Source organism: Rhinolophus hipposideros (genome assembly GCF_964194185.1).
Source record: "Rhinolophus hipposideros genome assembly, chromosome: 8".
In the NCBI taxonomy this organism is placed as follows: Eukaryota; Metazoa; Chordata; class Mammalia; order Chiroptera; family Rhinolophidae; genus Rhinolophus; species Rhinolophus hipposideros.
The window spans coordinates 87,826,937-87,846,342 of NC_138054.1; the positions used below are offsets into that span (position 1 = coordinate 87,826,937).

A 19,406-nucleotide genomic window follows, 5' to 3' on the forward strand; every position below is an offset into this window, starting at 1 on the left:
GGCAGCGGGGAGCCGGCTCGGCGGCCCCCCGCCGAGGGGCAGCCCGGGGCCGGCCCGGGCCCCGCGCGCTCCCGGCCCGCGCGCCCTGGCCAGCTGGACTCGGCGTTCCGGGCCCGCTCCCCAGAGGCCTCGCCGCCGCCGCCGCGAGGGCGCGGGGCAGACAAAGGAGGCAGACAAAGGCGGGCGCAGCCGGGCAGCCGTGCGGGCATCGGGCGAGGCGGGCCCACTCCTCCTGGTGCGTAAGAGCCACCTCGGCGCGGCCCGGGGCGCGTGGGACGGGCGGTGCGCGGGCAGCGGTGGCACAACTGTAGCGCCCCGCCGGGAGCGGGCGACAAAGGGCCACACAGGGGGTCCTTGGCCGACCCCCAACAATGGATCCGAGCTGAGCGCTCAGCTGCGGCCGCGTCTGGCCGGGTGGGGCCGGGCCGGTCCCCAAAAGGATTATTCCGCCCTAGGTTGTCAAATGGGACGGAAGAAATGCCGGGTGTGAGGGAAGAGGGTTGAGGCACGGCGGGGCCTTTGTAGCCTCCGAAAGTACGTGAAGTGGCGGGCGACGTTCTAGGAGAGCTCGCTCTTGGATGTAGGGGCGTGGGGTCTTCAAACGCTACCTGGTGATATTCCGGAGCGCTGATGGCCTCACTAGTGCTCCCCCAACCCGCCCCAGGAAAGGAAGCAAGAGAATCCCACCCAACACACACACACGCACACACACACACGCACAAGCAAGACAATTCTACCCAACACACGCACACGCACACGCACAAGCAAGACAATTCTACCCAATACACACACACGCACACGCACAAGCAAGACAATCCTACCCAGCACACACACGCTCTGTCCTCCCCTAGCCACTCCCTGTTCAAAGTCTGTCTGATGCTCCCCGGCCCGGACAAAGCCAGTGCCCCAGGCTGGCTCATCCATCACCACGCGGGGCGCCGTGTCCTGCCGACCCCGGGAGTCCGGGAATGCCGTGTTATGGGTCCCGCGGCCCCCATAACTCACAGCGGGGTCAATGGAGCCACCGGCGCTGCAAAGATCAAAGAGCGGTGGGGCGGGACCCGGCACGCGGGAAGCCGAAGTCTCGCCTGGCGCCCAGAGCTCAATCGTGGCTTCCCTTTCGACTATTTTCTCCTTTCTCCAGAGTATGGGAAATTATGGCTCAGAGGTTTAAGAGCTCCGCTCTGCGGTCATGCTGAATGCCTGGGCTCCTCTTCTGCTGCCATTCCACGGTCTGTCTGGGCAAGTCGCTTAACCTCTCTGAGCTCATTATTATCCCTAACTCTCAGGGTTCAAAGGTTAAGTGCCATGGACTGTGTAAGGAGATAATGTTCCTAAGGTTGGAACCATAGGAAACGCTCTAGAAGAGTTCATTGCTATTGTTACTGTAATATCAGCCTAATGGACAGCAGAATGGATTGATGAAGGGGCCAGACTGCTTATTTACTAGAAGGTTTGAATCCCCCATCCCATAAATACCTATTGAGCACCTACTACGTGCCAGTTCTGTTCTGGGCACTGGGGCTACAGTAATGAACAACATAGACCAGATGCCTTGCTCTAATGGAGCTTACATTCCAGTGAAGGAGACAGATAATAAGCAAGTGAACAAATACCTATATAATAAATATCAGGTGGTGATTAGTGCTGTGGGGGGAAAAAAGCACATTAAGGGGAGAAAACATGGAGGGGAAAAGGTGTTTTACATAAGGTTCCCAGGAAAGGACTCTTTTGTGAGGCAGCTTTTTAGCAAAGAAAATGAGCTAATGGGCCATGGGGCTGGGAGTAGTAGAGTGATGCAGGCAGAAGGGAGAGCCAGTGCAAAGGTCCTGAGGCAGGAGAGTGCTTGGTGTGTTTGAGGAAGGACAGCAAGGCTGGAGCAGCGTGAGATGAAGGCAGAGAGTGAGAGGATCATGGGAGCGTGCAAAGGCCACGGTAAAGACTTGGGCTTTTCGTCCGAGTGAGATGGGAGTCATTGGAGGGTTTGGAGCAGAGCAGAGACGTGATCTGACTTAGGTTTTAACTCTGATTCACTCTGATTCTTTAGGTTGAGAATAGACTGGAGTGGGGCAAGGACAAAAGCAGGGAGACCAGATAGGAACTGTGCCAGAGAAGAGGTGATGGTGGCTGGGGCCTGGGAGGGGGACAGTGGGCATGATTCTCCTTTTCAAGAATGAAGCTGTGGCTGGGCATTCACTGAACCAGAAGCAAAACACCGGAGGCTCTAGGCTGAATGCTGCTGCTGTGGCTCTACATGAGTGGGTGATCTTTTGCCAAACTTGGACACTGTTCTCCCAGAGCAATGCAGTAGGAAAAGGCAGATGTTAGGGGAGGCCTGGACTCCTAGCCCGTCAGGTTATGGTGAATTTGGACCTGAGTTTCCCCATCTGTAAGATGTGGTAGTTCAATGGCCCAAGTGGAAACAACTATCCATCAACTGGTGAATGGATAAACCACATGTGGTGGATTCATATGATGGATTATTATTTGGCCACGAAAAAGAGTGAAGTACCAATACACACTATAATCTGGATGAATCTTGGAAACATTCTGCTGAGACATAAAAGCCAGACATAAAAGGCCACATATTGTGCGATTGGGTTTATATGAAATGTTCAGAATAGGCAAGTCTATACAGATAGATGGTAGACTACTGGTTACCAGGAGCTGAGGGGCGGGGAGACTAGGGAGTGACTGCTAAAGTGTTTTCCTTTTTGGAGTGATGAAAATGTTCTGGAGTTAGACAGTGGTGATTGATGCACAACTTTGTGATGATACTAAAAACCACTGAAATGCACACTTTAAAGGGGTGAACTTTGTGGTTTGTGAATTATGTCTTAATAAAGCAGTTATTTTTAAAAAGTGGCAGTTGAGCTGGATGATGCGTTTTTACGCTGTGGTCCAGGATGACTTCAGAGGGCCTGAAGACTCCAAGGGGTCAACAACACTGGGGAGTCAGCTGAACCCCAGGGAGAAATGGCAAGTTGGCCTCTGCCCTGGCTGAAGTGTTGGAAGCGCCCAGTATAACTGGCTAAGGTCAGGACTTTGGCTTGGGTTCAAGGTCAGCAGTGGACCCAAGGAGCTGGGGCAGCTGTGCAGGTTGGACCTCACAGCAGAAGCCCAGATGAGGAGAGGAACTGTCTGCAATCTCTTGTTTAGGGATCTTGGCCTATGAGGATGCATGTCCTCCTTTAGGGCAGCTTGGGGCTGCCGGCTGCCTTGGGCAATGAAAATGGGGACGGAGCTAAGCATGTTATCGATGGGGTTTTGAACAGCATGATGGCTGGTCCAGAGTGTTTGTGCTGGGGGCTTTAGATAGTGTGTAGATTTTAATATCATTTTCATAATAGCCATTAATTGAACATTTATGTGCCAGGCATTGTGCGCTTTATATTTGTACAAACATTATTTCACTTACTCCTTGTTCAACCCTATGGAATTGGTACTACTATTATCTCATTTTACAGGCAAGAAAACTACACACCACCACCACCTATAGCCCAAGCACTGAAATCAGAGGTCTTTGCTTCTTATTCTGACTGTTAGGATTCTAGTCAGGCAAGTAGCAATGAGCCACTGTCTGCCATTGTTTCATTCCTCCACTCCTTTTTTTTTCTTTTGATTTTTATTAGAGAACAGTGTATTTTTCCAGGACCCATCAGCTCCATGTCAAGTCGTTGTTTTTTTTTTGCAATCTAGTTGTGGAGGGCGCAGCTCACTGGCCCATGTGGGAATCTCACCGGGCAACCTTGGTATTATGAGCACTGCACTCCAACCACTGAGCCAACCGGCCACCCTCATTCCTCCATTATTTCATTCACTCATTTAACACACACTGATTGAGAACCTGGATTTGGCCAGGCTCTGGGTGAGGGGCTGGACTAAAAGAATGAATGAGGCTGGGTCTCTGCTTAGGGATTGTTTCAACTGGCTGGGTCCCTGAGCATTGGGGTATCTTTGGGATTGTCACCAGGCTATATGTGGCTGACTCTGTGGCTCCCCTCACTTTCCTGTGTTTGGTGTCCTGGGAACCTTAGGCAGGGGTGGGATCCATGATGGGGCCTGTGATCAGCCTGGTGGGTATGGGAAGGGCTTTGAAAGCATCTTTGGGGTCTGGATACTGTTGCCTGTTGTTTTTCCCAGTTCACTCACTGTGTGCTTGTTCAAAGAACCTCAGGAACGCTCTTTTGCCCATACAGGCCTTAGTCTTTGTTGGGCCTTTGTATGCAAGACTTTCTTGCATCATGCTTTCTTTCTCTTCTTTTCAATTTAAATATTTCTTGAGAGTTATTTTCTCTCTGTCCTCATTGCAGACCCTCAGGGACATGCACCAGTTGGCAAATAAGCTCTCTCTCCTCCTAAACATCCATCCTTCCCTCCCAGACACCCTCCTACATATTGTCATTATGGTGAAAAATATGCAAATAACTTTGAAAAACAGTCTCCCAGCAAATGGGTATTCAAAAATGTAATAAATTAACCCCATAATATAATCTGGGTCCCCTGACCATCCATCATGCTGATGAGATTAAGATATGAAAAACCAGATGCCCAGAGCCCAATGGATGGAAATGACAGATGAATTTTCATAGAGCTCCCCTATGGCCCCTACCCCTGCCCCCATCTCCAGCTTCTTGGTTCCCATGGAACCTGAGGACATCAGAGGTTTAGGGAACATCTGTCCAGGCTGTTTATTTCATGAATGAGGAGACGAGGCCTTTTTGGGGTTAGGTTTGTCTCCCACCTGCTTTCCTCTGTTTGTGGCTGGCTCTGAACCCAAAGCCCCAAGCCTAGGCATTTTTATCTATGGATTTTTGACAAGGTGGGTACCCCAGTATTAAACATAGGTTGTTGGGACCTCAGTTTCCCCACTGGAAGAATGAATGTTGGATTGTAAGTCCTCCGAGGTTTCTCTGAAGTTCTTTAGCCCTGTGTGTCAGGAGATGATTGGGTGGCTGGCACTATGCCTTCTTAGGGCAGAGGGCTGAAGCTGGGGGCGCTTGGAAGGAGGGCCTGACATGTGCCCCCATGTTGCCCACACTGTGCCCTGGAGACCGCCCCACAGGAGTAGCTGGGCTCTGAGCATCTCCACCCCAGGCTCCAGTCCTAAGGGACATTTTACAAAGAATTGCCCCTCTAAGACTGCCATTTTCTGTCACCCATGAAAAAAGCTGCTTGAGCAGCCTCGAGAAAGAGGCACAGAAGGACCCTGGCTTTCCCCAGTAGCCAAGCATCACAGTGATTAAATCTCAAGGAGCCAGGGGACACCTTCTACAAGCCAGTGAGCTGCCTGGCTGACTGCTTGAAAATAGTTTGCTCCTGCATGGCGTGACGTGGGGAGGGTTCCCAAGTCTTGAGAAGAGTTGCTGTGCCCAAAATGTGCTGCCAGGTCCACCCGTTCCTGAATCATCCATCTCTCTGGGTTAAGTGTTGCAGTTTTATGAAATGCAGACTTTTCTAGGGAACAGCCCAAATCGCTTGTGGCAATTCCCACACTTTCTTGGCCATTAGGGCCCCCGGGGAGCTTGTTAAAGGGCCAGTACCATGCTGTGCACCCTGACTGATTTGGTAGGTCAGGGAGGCCTGGGTTCCCAGTATTTAATGGGCTCCCCAGGGATTCTGATGCATATTTCCAAGGACAGCTTTTGTGACCTGCTCTGCTGGCATTCCTGGCTTAATGGGCCAGGACACTTATTCCCTCCTCTGCCCCCACCCCAACGGAAATGTGTAAATGAAGGTTTGAAAGCTTCTGAGGTGAAGGACGGTGCAAGTCTCCTACATTTCTGGCTAGACGCAGATAGTCACAGATAGACGTGATTCCTAACAAGCTCTTAATGTCTTTGGAGGCAAGCGACAAGGTCCCCTGACTTCTGGTTCTGACTGGTTTCCCATAACTCACAGCGGCTTCTCTAATCTTAGTTTTCCCGCCTGTAAAATAAAGGAGCTGAAAATAAGTTGAAGACCTGGAGTCAGAATAGAAGTCAGAACTGGGTTTATATTCCAAATGTGTGGTTTTGGCAAATTAGGGAACGTCTCCTGAACTTGTTTCACCATCTATAACGTGGGTCTGTAAAATGGGTGCTTAGCGCCTAAGCTTAATGAGGGAATTAAAGAAATCAGTGCTTGACATAAAATAAGCGCTCAATTCATGCTAGTAATTATTTTAATATTAATATCATTATTTCCCCGGGGCTTCTCAGCCCTTTCACAGTCCCTGGGGACAGCTCCAGAACTGTAAATATAGTGGCCGAGACACCTCTGCCCGCGCTTCCCCCAATAGTCGCGTTGTGTGACTCGGACATTTTACTTAACCCCTCTGAACCTCATTTGGCTCATCCCTAAAATGGGGACAATTATAGTAACTATCCCATAGAATTGTTTTGAGAATTTAGTAAGATAATCCACGGACACAGTTAACTCAGTGCCTGGCACGTGGATGGACCTTTATGAAAACCAACTGTTACGATGCATCGGCCCCGACGCTTTATCTTCTTCGGAAGTAAAGTCAGGCTGTACAGGTTCCGGGTGGGGGTGGGGACGTCCCCGATGCACCCTTGTCCTCCCCTGTCCCCGCCCCGGAGCCGGCGGATTCGCTTTCGGTTGGGCAGCTGAGTTCGGGGATGGTGACTCCGAAGCTAGCAGTAGATGTCGCTGTCCTTAGTTCCCAGCTGTGACCTCCACCTGGCCCTCACCAGCAACACGTACCCACCCCCGTACCGCGCCTCCTAAAGCGAAAGAAATACCTCGGGGAGGAAGATTCGTAGCGATCTGATGTGGAGACTAAGGTTTTTTTTTCTCGCGCCCATCCAACATTGAAAGGCGGCGCGGCGCAGTCTCAGCCCACTCCGACCCAGGGATCTCGGGCGCCTAGGCCAGGCTCCGCCCCTGCCAAACCCCGCTGGGGCCGCGTGTGGGAGTGGCGTGGCCTGAGAGCCGGCGCTAGGACCCGCCGCAGCGCGGCGGACGTCACGAGAACGGCGCCCTGGCCGCGCGGGTTGAGCTGGAGGAGCAAGTGGTGGGGTTGGTGGTTCCCGGCGCCGGGGCCGGGCCCCGAGCCCCGAGCCCGGAACCGAGCCAGAGCCGGTACCAGGGGAGGAGAGTGGCGGGGTTCCCTTGGGGGAGGGATCTAGCCAGGCAGGGGGTGGAGTCTGATTCCAGCCTAGGTTCTCTTCCCGCGTGTGCCGCTTTACGCTCCCGGCCCTGCACATCCAGCTGTTCCCTCTGCGGCCCTTTTTGCCCGTCCAGCTCTGGCCTTTCCTGCCCCCAACCCCTCCCGAGACAACGGGCGAGGGGGCCAGTGGGACAAAAACCTCATCGAGGTGCAGATGATGCCCCTGAGCGATGACGCCAACGTGGGGGGGGGGTCCTTCCCAGTTCCCTTGCTTCTGTGTGCGGGGGTGGGGCGGTCCTGCCTCGATTCCCCTCGCAGGCGCAGGCCGAGTGGAGGGCATCTGGAGGCGGGAGGGCCCAGCTGCTGCCTGGGCTTTTGGAACCATCCCCCAGTACTGTCCCACCCCTTAGGTGGCGTGAAGAATGACCACGCTTACGCGACAGGACCTCAACTTTGGCCAAGGTAGGGGGGCTGGACCTGCCAAGCTGGGGTGGGGGGCGAGGGAGGGCTGTGCTGGCCGGCTTGCGTGAGCGCAGCGGGCTCTGCCCCTCGCAGTGGTGGCCGACGTGCTCTGCGAGTTCCTGGAGGTGGCCGTACACCTAATCCTCTACGTGCGCGAGGTCTACCCGGTGGGCATCTTCCAGAAGCGTAAGAAGTACAACGTGCCTGTCCAGGTGAGCCCTACAGCCCTGCTGGGGCCACTCCCACGTCAGAGCCGGTGGAGAGTGGATTTCTTTGCTCCCTTCCCCGCACTCAGGTTCAAGCCATTGTTTCTCAGTCTAGTTGTGTAGGACACAGCTCCCTGGCCCATGCTGGTATTATGAGCCTTGCGCTCCCCCCGGCTGAGGCAGTTGTAGCCAGTCATTGGTCCGCTGCTCACAGCAGCTCATGGCAGCTCTCTCCGGCTGCCGGCTACTCATGATGGCTCCTGGCCACTCATGATGGCCACCAGCTGCTCATGGCAGCACATGGTAGCACACAGCAGCCCACCTGCTCATGATGGTTGCCAGCCACTCACGCTGGCTGCCAGCAGAGTGGATTTTTTTAACTCGCCTCCACCTTCAGGCCCACCCCCTCGTTCATTCTCCAGCGGCCTGGCCTTGCTTTCCAGGTGCTGGCAGCTGCTGGTAGCTTGACAGTCTCCTACCGCTCACTGCAGTGGCTCCTTCCATCCCTTCTGAACTGGAGTTTCCCTCCCTAAGTTACCGACCAGTCCCTCCATCAGTTGTCCTCCGGGTCATGGCTATATTTAAAAAGATGCTAGTGAATGGGTGGTTTGGGGAGAGGATTCCTGTAAACCTCAGGCACCTTTGCTTTGCCCTCATTTACCCTAATTATAGATTAAAAAGCAGACAAAACCATAAGCTACGCTATCCGCAGTCTCTAGAAGTGCCTGCCCCTTAGAAGGCACTCAATAATGACTGAATACCGGAGGTGGTGGAAGCTTAAAGGATGTACGGGGGGAAAAAAGAAACAGCACTTACTGAGCACCCACTGTGTACTAGGTACTTAACTCACTTAATCCTCACTTTTTTGAGATCTTCACAGATGAGCTTTATTAAAGCTCAGTGAAGTAATTTGCCTGCAAACACACAGCTCTTACTTTCAGATTCTTGAGTTTTGAAAATTGATTCAATTTCTGGATCCCTTCTCCGGAAAAATGCCCATATGCCCAAATGCACACAATTTAGGGACTTCTCAGACTCTGGAGGAGCCCATGCACCCCACAGTAGGAACCCCAAATTTATATTAGGTGCTGATGTTGAGACTGAATTCTTCTAACTTCTCTCCGCCTGTGGACAATTCAGAGTTCTTAGCACCATGATGGGAAGGGGGGGCCCTTAGGGAAACTTTGGACCTCTCTCTGGAGGCAGACTTGGCTTTGGGCTCCTGGAGGGGGTGTCAGGTGGTTTCCCCATTGGTGCTGTGGGCCTCACTAGCCATCTTGGCGTTGTGTGCAGATGTCCTGCCACCCGGAGCTGAACCAGTATATACAGGACACGCTGCACTGTGTGAAGCCACTCCTGGAGAAGGTGAGGGCACCAGGCCCCCAATATGGGACAGGGTGATGTTGAGGCCATGCAGGGTCCATGACTCTAACACCCAGAAGCCTATTCCCTGCACCCTGGAGAACACCTCAGTTCTGGATTCTTCTCACATCTGTTTTTCTCTCCCCCATCTCCAAGTTCTGTCTGGGCTTGGCCCCCTCAGGATTTCCTCCTCCCATCTTGTCCTGCTCTCTGAGGTCCAGGATCCTCCCGGGCAGGCATTCTCTCCCCTCAGCCTGTACCACTCATGTCTGGGGGTGTCTACTTGAACCTCTCAGACCTCTCTGTGGGCTCTCAGAGACCCTCAGCCTAGAGGCTGACCAGGGCTGTGAAGGCTCCCTTTCCCATCCTTGGGCAGGGAGGGGGCAGGGCTGGGGATGAGGACGGGTTCTGGAGAAGAGTGTTCCTGTCCTTGCAGAATGATGTGGAGAAAGTGGTGGTGGTAATTTTGGACAAAGAGCACCGCCCAGTGGAGAAATTCGTCTTTGAAATCACTCAGCCCCCGCTGCTGTCCATCAGGTGAGTTGCCCACCTGCTAACTGGTGTGAGGTCTGTAGAAATACCCTGACCCTCACCCCTTTAAAGCGGCTCCTGAGTACCTTGGTAAAGGTCTGACAGGACAAATGCCAGGTGTGCCAACCTATCAGGGCCTGTGAGTGGCTGAGTCACAGCTGGCTGCCACGTGGTCTCTGGACACCACGCAGGTTACACAGAGAACCTCCTAGCCTCCTGTGTCACACCTGCAAAACCACAGACAGCACTGCCGAATGGCTAGACCCAACCTCACCTTATAGATGGAGAAACCAAGGTCCAGAAACATGCCATGAGCTACCCAGGGTCATCCAAATGGTAGCACAGCCAGGACAGACTCAGTGTCCTGGCTTCCCAGTCAAGTGTGCAATCCAGTCAATTAGAAGTTGACCTTGGGCAGGTGTGTTTGCTAGTCCGCTGCTGGCTTCCTGTGGGGGAGGTCAGGGCAATAGAATCTGTCCCCACTTGTCGTGTGGCCTTGGACAAACCCTTTCCCTTCTGGCTTGGGGTCTTGGTTTTCAGACTGGGAGCAGTAGCACATTAGAACCACCTACGGGGTCTCCCTACACCCCTTTTCCCCCATCCTAACTTAGTCTGGGATGGGGCCCTGCATTGTTTTTAAACTCTCCAGGGGGGTTTACGATGCAGACAAGGTAGGTAGCGGGGCCCTTAAGCCAGCTCTCAGAAGCACCTTCCAGGGTTGATTGCCTGCTGGTGAGACGGGGGCGCCAGGGTGATGGGAGACCCTCCTCCTCTCCTTCCCAGCTCAGACTCCCTGCTGTCTCATGTGGAACAGCTGCTCCGAGCCTTCATCCTGAAGATCAGTGTGTGTGACGCTGTTCTGGACCACAACCCCCCAGGTGAGCTCCCCCTCCCCCCTCCCTGGTGTTTCCATGGCTCCCTTGGGTTGGTCTGCGTTTTCAAGCTCCTGTTTGGCTGTACCGAGCCTCGTCTCTTCCTTCCTGCTTTTTAGAACCCTTCTGAAAGTTCCCCTCCTTCAGGAAGCTTCTCTGATTCACTCCACCCTGGCTTCAGTCTCCCTGTTGACTGTGTTTTGCCTTAGCATTTGGTTTCCACTCTGCTCTGGGGGGTTGCCAAACCAGCTAGGGAGGTAGGGAGTACCCAGGCATGGTGTGGTCCAGCCTGGACCAAACTCTTGCTTCCTCAGGCTGTACCTTCACAGTTTTGGTGCACACAAGGGAAGCCGCCACCCGAAACATGGAGAAGATCCAGGTCATCAAGGTGAGATGACACTGGTCTGGGTGCGGGGGCGGGCAGGGAGACAGCTGGGAGGCTCTGAAAACCAGACGCCCAATTTTGAGCGGGCAGGGCTGCTAGCCATGGCCAGTGTAATCACACATAGCTTATGGCAGTGCCTGGCACCCAGTGGGTTCTCGTTGTGTGTTATCTATGTGGCCACACACCTGCCATCGCTCCACCTGGGCACTCAGCCCTGAGACGCACGTGGGGCCATATGCTGGGGCTGCCAGCTCCCGAGGGGTTCTCCAGGGAGGGGGTGCTTGACCACGAGTTTCAGAATCTGTGCCTGGGGCTTGTTAAATCACTTAGGGGGCCAGCCCAGCTCTGACCTACAGACTTGGCCTGCCTAGTGGAGGAGCCTGGGAATCTACTTCCCTCGTGATTCTGATGCTCCTCAAAGCTCTGGAGGGGAAGGGGGGAAGCAAAGTGAGGGCAGGCCAGGTTCCAGCCCTTCATCTCCTCACTTGATTGCCTTCCTAGGACTTCCCCTGGATCCTGGCAGATGAGCAGGATGTCCACATGCATGACCCCCGGCTGATACCCCTCAAAACCATGACGTCGGACATATTAAAGGTGAGCTGCATGGGGACCGGGTAAGCTTTATTCAGGGTTTGCTGAGGCCTTGCCAGACAGCTTGTGGACAAGGCTAGGGGGAAACTACCAAGGAATGCCTGGCATAAGGCTCCTCCCACCTCTCCCCTTTCCCTTAATGCCTGGCTGTGGCCACGCAACCACACCCCGTCAGGGGCTCGTGGGGCCTCCTTACAGGTGCCCTGACTGTTCACCTGACGTGGCTGTTTGTTCCTGTCCACTAGATGCAGCTGTACGTGGAAGAACGAGCTCATAAAAGCAGCTGAGGGTGTCTGCTCCCCACGGATGCCACAACTGTTGGACTTTGGGGGCCCCAGCCGAGGGGATTGCTGCAGGGCCACCCTCATTCCAAGTGCTCTTATTGCCTCTGTATGGACCGCCCACCCTCCAGCCCGCAGCTGCTCAGGTCTGCTTGTCTTCATGGAGTAATTCTCCCCAGGAGGGAGGAAGGGCGCTGGGACCTCGATTTCTCAGCCTTTTGGGGTTCAACTGGCCAACACTGTCTGTCTCAAATATCATGCTGTGAGTTGTTTCAATAAAGGGGCCCCAAGGGCTGACCTGGGCCATCACTAACTGGAGTGGGGGGGAACAGGTGCAGCCAAATTAACCTGGGGAAGGGGCTGGTTCTCTACCAAAGTGCCAGGGACCCCCTTACGCGCCACTCCTAGACCCAACCCCAGGCTGGTTTTACTGAAAACATTTATTATGACAAAAGGTCAGCTATGTAACAGTGGTGCATTACCACCAACTGGTAGCTTTGCCAAAGTTGGAACTGGGCAGATCTTGGGACAGGGGCTATTACTGCCCACTGTAGGCTCAGCTCTTGCTTGGAGGGGCCCTTTGGCACTAGGCTACCCCAGACAGAGGACGGAGGAATGGCTGTCAGGTGACAGGCTGTCAGAAAGGCTTGTAGAAATGATGTGGAGAGGGCAAGTGGGCAGCTGCCTCCTGCCCCTGCGTGGTCTCAGACTGAGTGGTAGAGGGCGCTGGGTTCCTGGTCATCTTAGGACTGATGGTGATGCTGCTGTTGGTGACACGGGGCCCGTACCAGCCGGCCCAGTACTGGGTGTCTTGGCCCCCATGCTGGAAGAGGACGTAGCGCACGCCTGGAGGGTAATCCGAGAAGGTGTGGGAGACCTGGAGGGAGGGCAGATGAGGTGACCACCAGGACTGGGGAGGGGATGAGATGGGGTGACTGCTCACACGGAGAAGGAAAGGAAGGAGCCGGGTCCTGCAGGGGGGAGCTGCCCAGGCCAGAAGGCAGGCGGGAGAGCTGGGGGCATTCTCGGCCCTGGGACTACCCGTTGCCTGCCATGCAAGCAGTTGAGGCCTCACCTCTTTCCACCTGGCATCGCTCCACTGTTCGATGGTCACAGGTGGGGGCTCGAAGGAGGCCAGGACGATGTAGTCGGCTGAGAGCAGCTGTACGCGGATGGTGTAGGTGCAGCCACAGTCTACTCTGGCAGCAAACCTGGGGGCGGGGGAGGCTCAGGATTATGTGCCCCGCTAGGATGGCCCTGGAGGTAGGTGGGCAGGCAAGCAGCAGGCCTCCGAACCGGAGCTCCGAGGGTCATTTCCCTGCACTGCCCACGAGGCCCACGAGGCAGTCTATGTGTGCTGGGCCTGTCACCCGATCTGAGAAAAGAGGCAACCCTTTTGGGTAGCTCTGAAGATGTCACCTTAAAAAGCAAACGGCTCTCTACAAAGGCCAGGGCTGTCAGAGCTGTGTCCCCTGGACATTTCAATGGACCAGGCTGTGGATTCAATGGGAGATTGAAGGGGTGGCCTGTGTGGTGGGGACTGGCAGAGCTCTCCCTCTGCTCAGCCATACTGCCCCCCGCCCCCACCTCTCCACCCTCAGCGTGGTGGTCCCGGGGCCTGGATGGAACTGGGGTCCTGCTTGTGCGGTGGGCCCAGGCAGAGCCTGGCACAGCTCTGCACAGAGCGGAGCTTGAGAAAGATGTGGGATGAAGAGTGCAAAGGGGCAGGGGAGGCAGACAAGAGGCATGTGAGCAGCTGGGAGGTTCAGGAAGGCTGGCTCTTGGTTGTCCCTTCCTCCACTGCCTGTTCGTGACAACTCATCTGTCGGCCTCAGTCTGCCCATCTGTAAACTGGTTAACATCTCCTGCTGACATAGGGTGGTGGGGAGGCAGGGAGGTACTGCTGGTTGAGTGCTGAGTCTGTCAGCAGCGGGTGGGGCCGGGTTGGCCTGGCTGTCCTTGCCCTAGGACACTGCTGGGCAGAGCGGGCACTTCCCCCAGGCATTCTCAGGAAGACAAGAGGGAAGCACGCAGAGGGTGGGACTCGGGCCATGGCCCCACTCACCAGTCTGTGACTGTGATGTCAGGCCGGACCGTGTCCATTAGCTCCTTCCAGTAGCCCTCCGCTTTGAGGTCTACCAGCTGGGACTTGAGGCATAACCTGGGGAGCAGGAGGAAAGGCTTGCATTCCCAGGCCTGCTCTGCATGGCCTGGACCCAGGGAGGTGGTTCAGGGGACCCAGCAGTTTCCCCTGACCGCCTTAGGACAGCCACTGGCTGGTGTGAACTCGGGCTCCTACCTCAGTGCAGGCCCATGAGAAACAGGCAGGGAGTTGGATCCCCTTGGGCCCCAAGGAGGGCACCCCTGTGAACTCACGTTCCTAGATTCGGAACAGCCTGTAGACACCCCTCACTTACCCTAACTGCCCCAGGAGCTCCCAGCCTCCTTAAAGGGGTCTCCACCCCCACTGCCTATAAACCCCGCCACTGAGTTTATTCCTGCTCCCGGAAGCAGTAGGTTCTGAGCTGGTTTGGGAACATCAGCTCCCTGAAGCTTCACAGAGAAGTCCTAACATAGGTGTGGGATTTGCAAAAAGTGTCCCTGCCACCCCCTGCCTGCTTGGTTCAGTTTGTCTTACTCAAAGGATGTGACAAAGTACTTCTTGACTCTTGGGTCTGGAAAACTTGTCCCATGGTCTCCGGGGATGCTCTCCACCTTCCAGCGGTGCCCACCATTGGAGTCAATTCGCCAGGACATCATATTCTCTAGGAAAAACAAATCAAGGTGAACTCCCTGTGCAAACGGATAGGCTGGTCCTGGGAGGGAGGGTGAAAGGCTCATGCTCAGATCTCAAGCACCCCAGCTGCGCTTGGAGTGCCCCTACAAAGCCCCCTTCTTCCAACACGTTCTCACCTGTCCCCACCATATCAGCTCTGATCTGGGACCTTCGCCCTCCCACTTTGTCCCTAACTAACATGACTCCTAATGAAACTGGAAAAAGTATTACCAGAAATCCTAAACCAACCTTTCCTCACTTTTGTGTTGTGGGGGTGGGGGATGGGGCTCTGGGAAATACCCAAGTTTCAGTTCTCTAAGTATTAAATTATGAAGGGCCTATGATGCTAGTTGTGCTCTTAATGGCTAAGGTGAGTTTCTCCCAACGTGGACTGTTTATTTGAAGACTGACATCCTAACTATGTAACAGATCTGGGTACCAGAGACCGATTTAGTTTGTTAATGGTTCTTGGAAAGTTCTGCCCAGGGTGGGAGGGATAGCAACTGGGAGAATGGACACCCTCTGGGTTGGTGGTGGGATAGCATCTCCGTATTCATGGAAGGATCCCCACCAGGTTGGCTCAGCAGGTTCTGGTCTCCCGCTTCAGACTGAGCTGGGAGGACCTTAGTAAACAGCAGTGTTTCTCACCAAGGCCTTCCAGAACAATCTCCAGGGGTGCTTTTCCAAATTACTCCCTTGCTCCCTCTACAAGGAGCCCTTACCTATTCCCCAGGTGCCTGGGGTCCCCCAGTAGAGAACCGGAGGAGTAATACAGAAAACTAGGAGCTGCGCTGCACTGAGTACAGGCCCAAGGGGAGGTCCGAGCAAGGCTGGGGTAACCACTGCTGGGCCCAGGGCCCAGTGCAAGGCAAGGCTGCAGGTTGGCTCTGTAGGGCTGTGTGAGCTGAGCTGGCAGCCCGGCTGGGCAGTGCTGAGTGGAATCTGGGGGAGGCAGAGGGATTGAGTGTCTGGAGCGCTGTCTGGGGCCTCTGAGGGGCAGAGGGCCTTTGGCAGCTGGGCAGTTCTGGACCTTTGGGGAAGACACTCATCTTGGGGCCTAACGCTCCCACAAATGGAGCCAACCCTACTTATCTGGCCACCTCCCAGAATCCACGTGAGGACAGAGAAAGAAAACAGACACAAAAGGGATTCTACGAGTACAAACTATGCCTCTTAATTGCTGCTGTAGCCCCAACAGGAAGCATGGGGCCTGGTACATAGGTGCTAAATAAAGGGAAAAAAAACCCTGGCAAATACATGAGAACATTTTGGGCTAAATGGGACTCATGTTATGTGATTGCACTCCCCTCTCAAAATCCTCATTTTCTTCATCTGGATAATGGGGATGCTGGGAGGAAAATTACATCTGGGAAGACCTCAGACTAGTGCCTGGCACAGAGGAAGCCCGCCATAAACATTAGGCAGCTTGGACTGAATGAACTCAAGGGGGGAAGATGGATCTGCAGTTCAGTCCTTCAGCAAACGTTTCTTGAGCACCTGCTATGTGAAGGCATGGTTGTAGACACTGTGTAGAGTGGCACGCAAGATCCATTAGGCCCCTGGAACTCGAGGTTTGGCAGAGGAAAAAAACGAGATAAATAAGGTAATTACAGGTTATGAAAAGTGCTATGAAGAAACTAAATGGGGGTGGCACGACAGAGGTAGGGAGCACTGTTTTTAGATGGAGCAGGGCAGGTCTCTGAACTGAAATCCCAAGAATGAGGAGGAACCAAGGGAGCATGGTGGATGCCAGGGTTTGAGAGAACACTCCAGGTAGTGTGGGAATAGCAAGCACAAAGGTCCTGAGGTTCTGGAAAGGGCGGGGAGCAGCCCACCTTCAGCACAGGGGTTGCGTAGGAGGTTCCTGCGCAAGCTGCACAGAAAGAAGAAGATCTTCCAGTCGGCCACAGGCTCATCCCAGTCTTCCGTGATGAAGCCCTCCCGCAGGCATTTGCGCTTCCAGAGGGTCGCGACATCAATGAGGTCGCGCCAGAGGCTGCAGACAGAGCGGTAGCGCAGCAGTTGGCGGGCGGGCACATGCGTGAATACCTCCAGCAGGATGTTCTCAGGTAGTTCATTGATGCTGAGCAGAGCCATGGCTGGGGTGGGGTGAGGTGCACACACAGGTCTGTGGGGGGCAAGAGTGGTTATGAGCCCTGACCAAGGAGGTGGACCCCTCAGATCCCCAGGGACCTGGTCCAGGGACTCCTAATCCTGCTGCTTCTGTAAACCGAGGGCTCAGTTAGGGAGCATGTGAGCACCCTTCCAGCACATAGCAGACCCTCATCATATGAAGTGGTCGCGTGTCACACATATTTGAAAGAGAGCAATAAAAGTATTAAAGTCTTCAGCGACTAATTTTTTTGAGGGCTGTCCCCCGCCACTAAAAAAAAAATAATTGCTTAATTTTAACTCATTGGGCCTGGTGAACAATAACATTTTGCCGAGGCCACGCTGTTATCTGCAAGCTCTGGAAGGGTTTGCAGTGGTATTTCAGTGCTGTGAATTCACTGCTATACAATCTTTATGACACCCCCAGACTACGTCACAATTTCATTAAGTGGTGGGGCTAGTGCTGAGGATCCTACTTCTTCTCCCCAAATGGTTTACTTTGGCCTGGAAGGCAGATATGATAAAACACTCCAGTGAGGAGTCCCGCCTCCTCCCAGTTCTGGGGTGATGGTCAAGCTAGAGCCCCCTTTGAAATGCCCAGAAATGGAAAAGCAGATAGAGGGCCCCCCAGCAAGACTGCCTGGGTTTGAATCCTGGCCTGCGGTGACTGACTGGGAAGCTGGAAAAAAGGGGGTGATAACTGCCAACCTCAGAAGGGCTGGCACAGCTGAGTTAGTACAAGTAAAGCATTTAGCACAGGACATGGTTACTAACAGTTCTATCATTAGAGCAAAACCAAACCAACAGTCATAGAGCTACCTGCCCCAAGAACACCATCCTCTCTCTACATCTGAATCGCACAAGGGTTTTGGAGAATTTCCAGCGCCACCACCACACTGTCTGGGGGTGGAAATGAGGGTGGGCACACACTCTGGCCCCTGCCCAGGTCGGAGCATTTGAGCATGGCAGAGAAAAAACAAACATATATAAGGCACTTGTCCGTTGTGCGACCTACTATGATGCAAAAAAAACTTGTGGCTAGGTCTTCTGATTTTTCAGGAGGAATTCTAAACATTTTTTAAAAATATGAAACCTGTCAATTTTTAAACGTTGGCAACTTCTAAGAACACTGTTTAGGCAAAAGTCGCTGGGCTGAGGTCGGTACCAAGAGCTCCTCACCCGGGTCTTTGGCTCTGGTCGCCTGTTATCACCTCCCTCCACCCTGTTTCCGTCTTCCGTGGGCCTAGCGTGAAGCCTGACTGCGCGGGGTGGGGGTGCGGGCGGGAGTGACGCCCATCCTCGGGCGTTGGAGGCAGAAACCTCCACGCCAGCCTTAAAAAGCCACCTCGCACTTACTGGGCTTCCCACGTGCGGGGCCCAGAGTCACGCGTCGGTCTTTTCCCCGTCAAACCCCGCCCCCACCAACCTCCCCCTCAAAGCGCTGTTACTGTGCCCATTTCTCAAAACCAGAAGCTGAGTTGGGGGAAAGTCAGGCGCCCTCCCCTGGCCACGAGAGCCTGCCCGGAGGTCCCACACTGCCCCCGGCAGGGGTGTCGCCTGGGAGATGTGGCTGCGGTGCTCGCGGACGCCGAGCCTGTTTTGGGGCGGCTCGCCGGCCAGGCCCGGAGTCGGAGGCAGGGCTGGGCGGCGCGGGATTCCACGCAGCCCTCGCCCCGCCCCCCAGGACCCCACCCTGCGGTCCCAGGAGTCCCAGCTCGCCCCGGGCGGCGTCGGCGGGCTCGGTTATGGCCCCAGGTCTCCCCTCCCGCTCCTTCGGAGCTGGACACTCAATCCCTCCCGCGCTCGTCGCCTCCCCCGCCTGCCCACCACGACCTGGCCGTGGGGCGCAGCGCCCCGGCGGGATCGGAGCTCTGCGTCACCCGGGAGTCTGCGGCCTCCGCGGCGCGTCCGCTCTCGCCCCGCCCCGCCCCGTCCCGCGCCGGCGTCACGCGCCGCGCTCGGCCCGCCCCTGCGGCCCGGCGGGTGGTGATCTCGGTCTCGCAGGGCCAAAGCCGGGGGCCCCTCCCAGCCGGAGGAAAAGGGCTTGGGAACCTTAGGCCCGGGGCCGCGCTACGGGAGCCCCAAGACCGCTTTTCCTGAATCTCTCAGTCTCCCCCACCAGGCGGTCGGCGGCTCAGCAGCCGGAACTCGTCTCTTCCCTTTGCTTCTTCCTCCTACCTCCTGGGAAGCCCGCGGCTGCTTCTAACCAACTCCCATGCCCCCACGCCCTGCACCTGCGCGGGTCACTTCTCAGACCTCAACCGTAACCTGCTCCCTAGATGAGGAAGGGAGAGAGGACTGGTTCCCCTCCTGGTGGATGATGGCTGAAAATGAGCCTGGCTCCGTCTGGCTCCTACTTACTTTCCTTAGGGTGTGACTGAGGGCAGGCCTCAGTTTACTCAAAGATTAAAATCTCTGCATTTTTTGGTCAGGATTAAATTCATTAATTCCTTTCTTCATTCAACAGATAATTATCAAGCATCTGGTACTTCAGGCAGCCACAAAGGGTTGTGCAGGCTGTGCACTGCACAAAGGTGCCTGGCCCAGGTCACATTAACTCCTCAGGGCTGCATCTTCTCCAAGGAAGGGTGTCTATCCTTTGCTAACTTGCCATACAGCTAGTGAGTGGTGGTCCGTGCCCTGGCTGAGGCCCTAATCTAGCTCACTGTTGAATGAGATAATTAAATTTAACAGTGTTTATTAAGCATCGACTGTGT

General features: G+C 54.8%; 2 protein-coding genes across 10 annotated transcripts; one reads left to right on the plus strand and one right to left on the minus strand.

The window, feature by feature from the left end:
- Positions 1–113: 113 nt before the first annotated feature.
- MAD2L2 (mitotic arrest deficient 2 like 2) lies at positions 114–12,095 on the plus strand. 4 transcript variants are annotated; one of them, XM_081057748.1, is made up of 9 exons: positions 114–235; positions 7,522–7,573; positions 7,667–7,785; positions 9,073–9,144; positions 9,578–9,678; positions 10,456–10,550; positions 10,859–10,932; positions 11,431–11,523; positions 11,766–12,095. In XM_081057748.1, exons 2-9 carry the CDS (start codon positions 7,534–7,536, stop codon positions 11,805–11,807), a joined length of 636 nt encoding a protein of 211 aa, XP_080913874.1. In that variant the 5' UTR covers positions 114–235; positions 7,522–7,533; the 3' UTR covers positions 11,808–12,095. The 4 variants fall into 4 exon arrangements, with proteins under 4 accessions (XP_080913874.1, XP_080913873.1, XP_080913871.1 ...); XM_081057747.1 differs by lacking the exon at positions 114–235 and adding an exon at positions 6,607–6,785; XM_081057745.1 differs by lacking the exon at positions 114–235 and adding an exon at positions 6,909–7,083.
- On the minus strand, positions 11,530–18,698 carry FBXO6 (F-box protein 6). Of its 6 annotated transcripts, XM_081057717.1 has the most exons (8): positions 18,520–18,669; positions 17,869–18,021; positions 17,509–17,627; positions 16,413–16,705; positions 14,440–14,566; positions 13,867–13,962; positions 12,877–13,012; positions 11,531–12,678 (listed from the first exon to the last, which is right to left on the minus strand). In XM_081057717.1, exons 4-8 carry the CDS (start codon positions 16,672–16,674, stop codon positions 12,439–12,441), a joined length of 861 nt encoding a protein of 286 aa, XP_080913843.1. In that variant the 5' UTR covers positions 16,675–16,705; positions 17,509–17,627; positions 17,869–18,021; positions 18,520–18,669; the 3' UTR covers positions 11,531–12,438. The 6 variants fall into 6 exon arrangements, with proteins under 6 accessions (XP_080913846.1, XP_080913843.1, XP_080913845.1 ...); XM_081057719.1 differs by lacking the exon at positions 17,869–18,021 and having other exon boundaries at positions 18,523–18,669; XM_081057718.1 differs by lacking the exon at positions 17,869–18,021.
- Between the last annotated feature and the right edge of the window lie 708 nt (positions 18,699–19,406).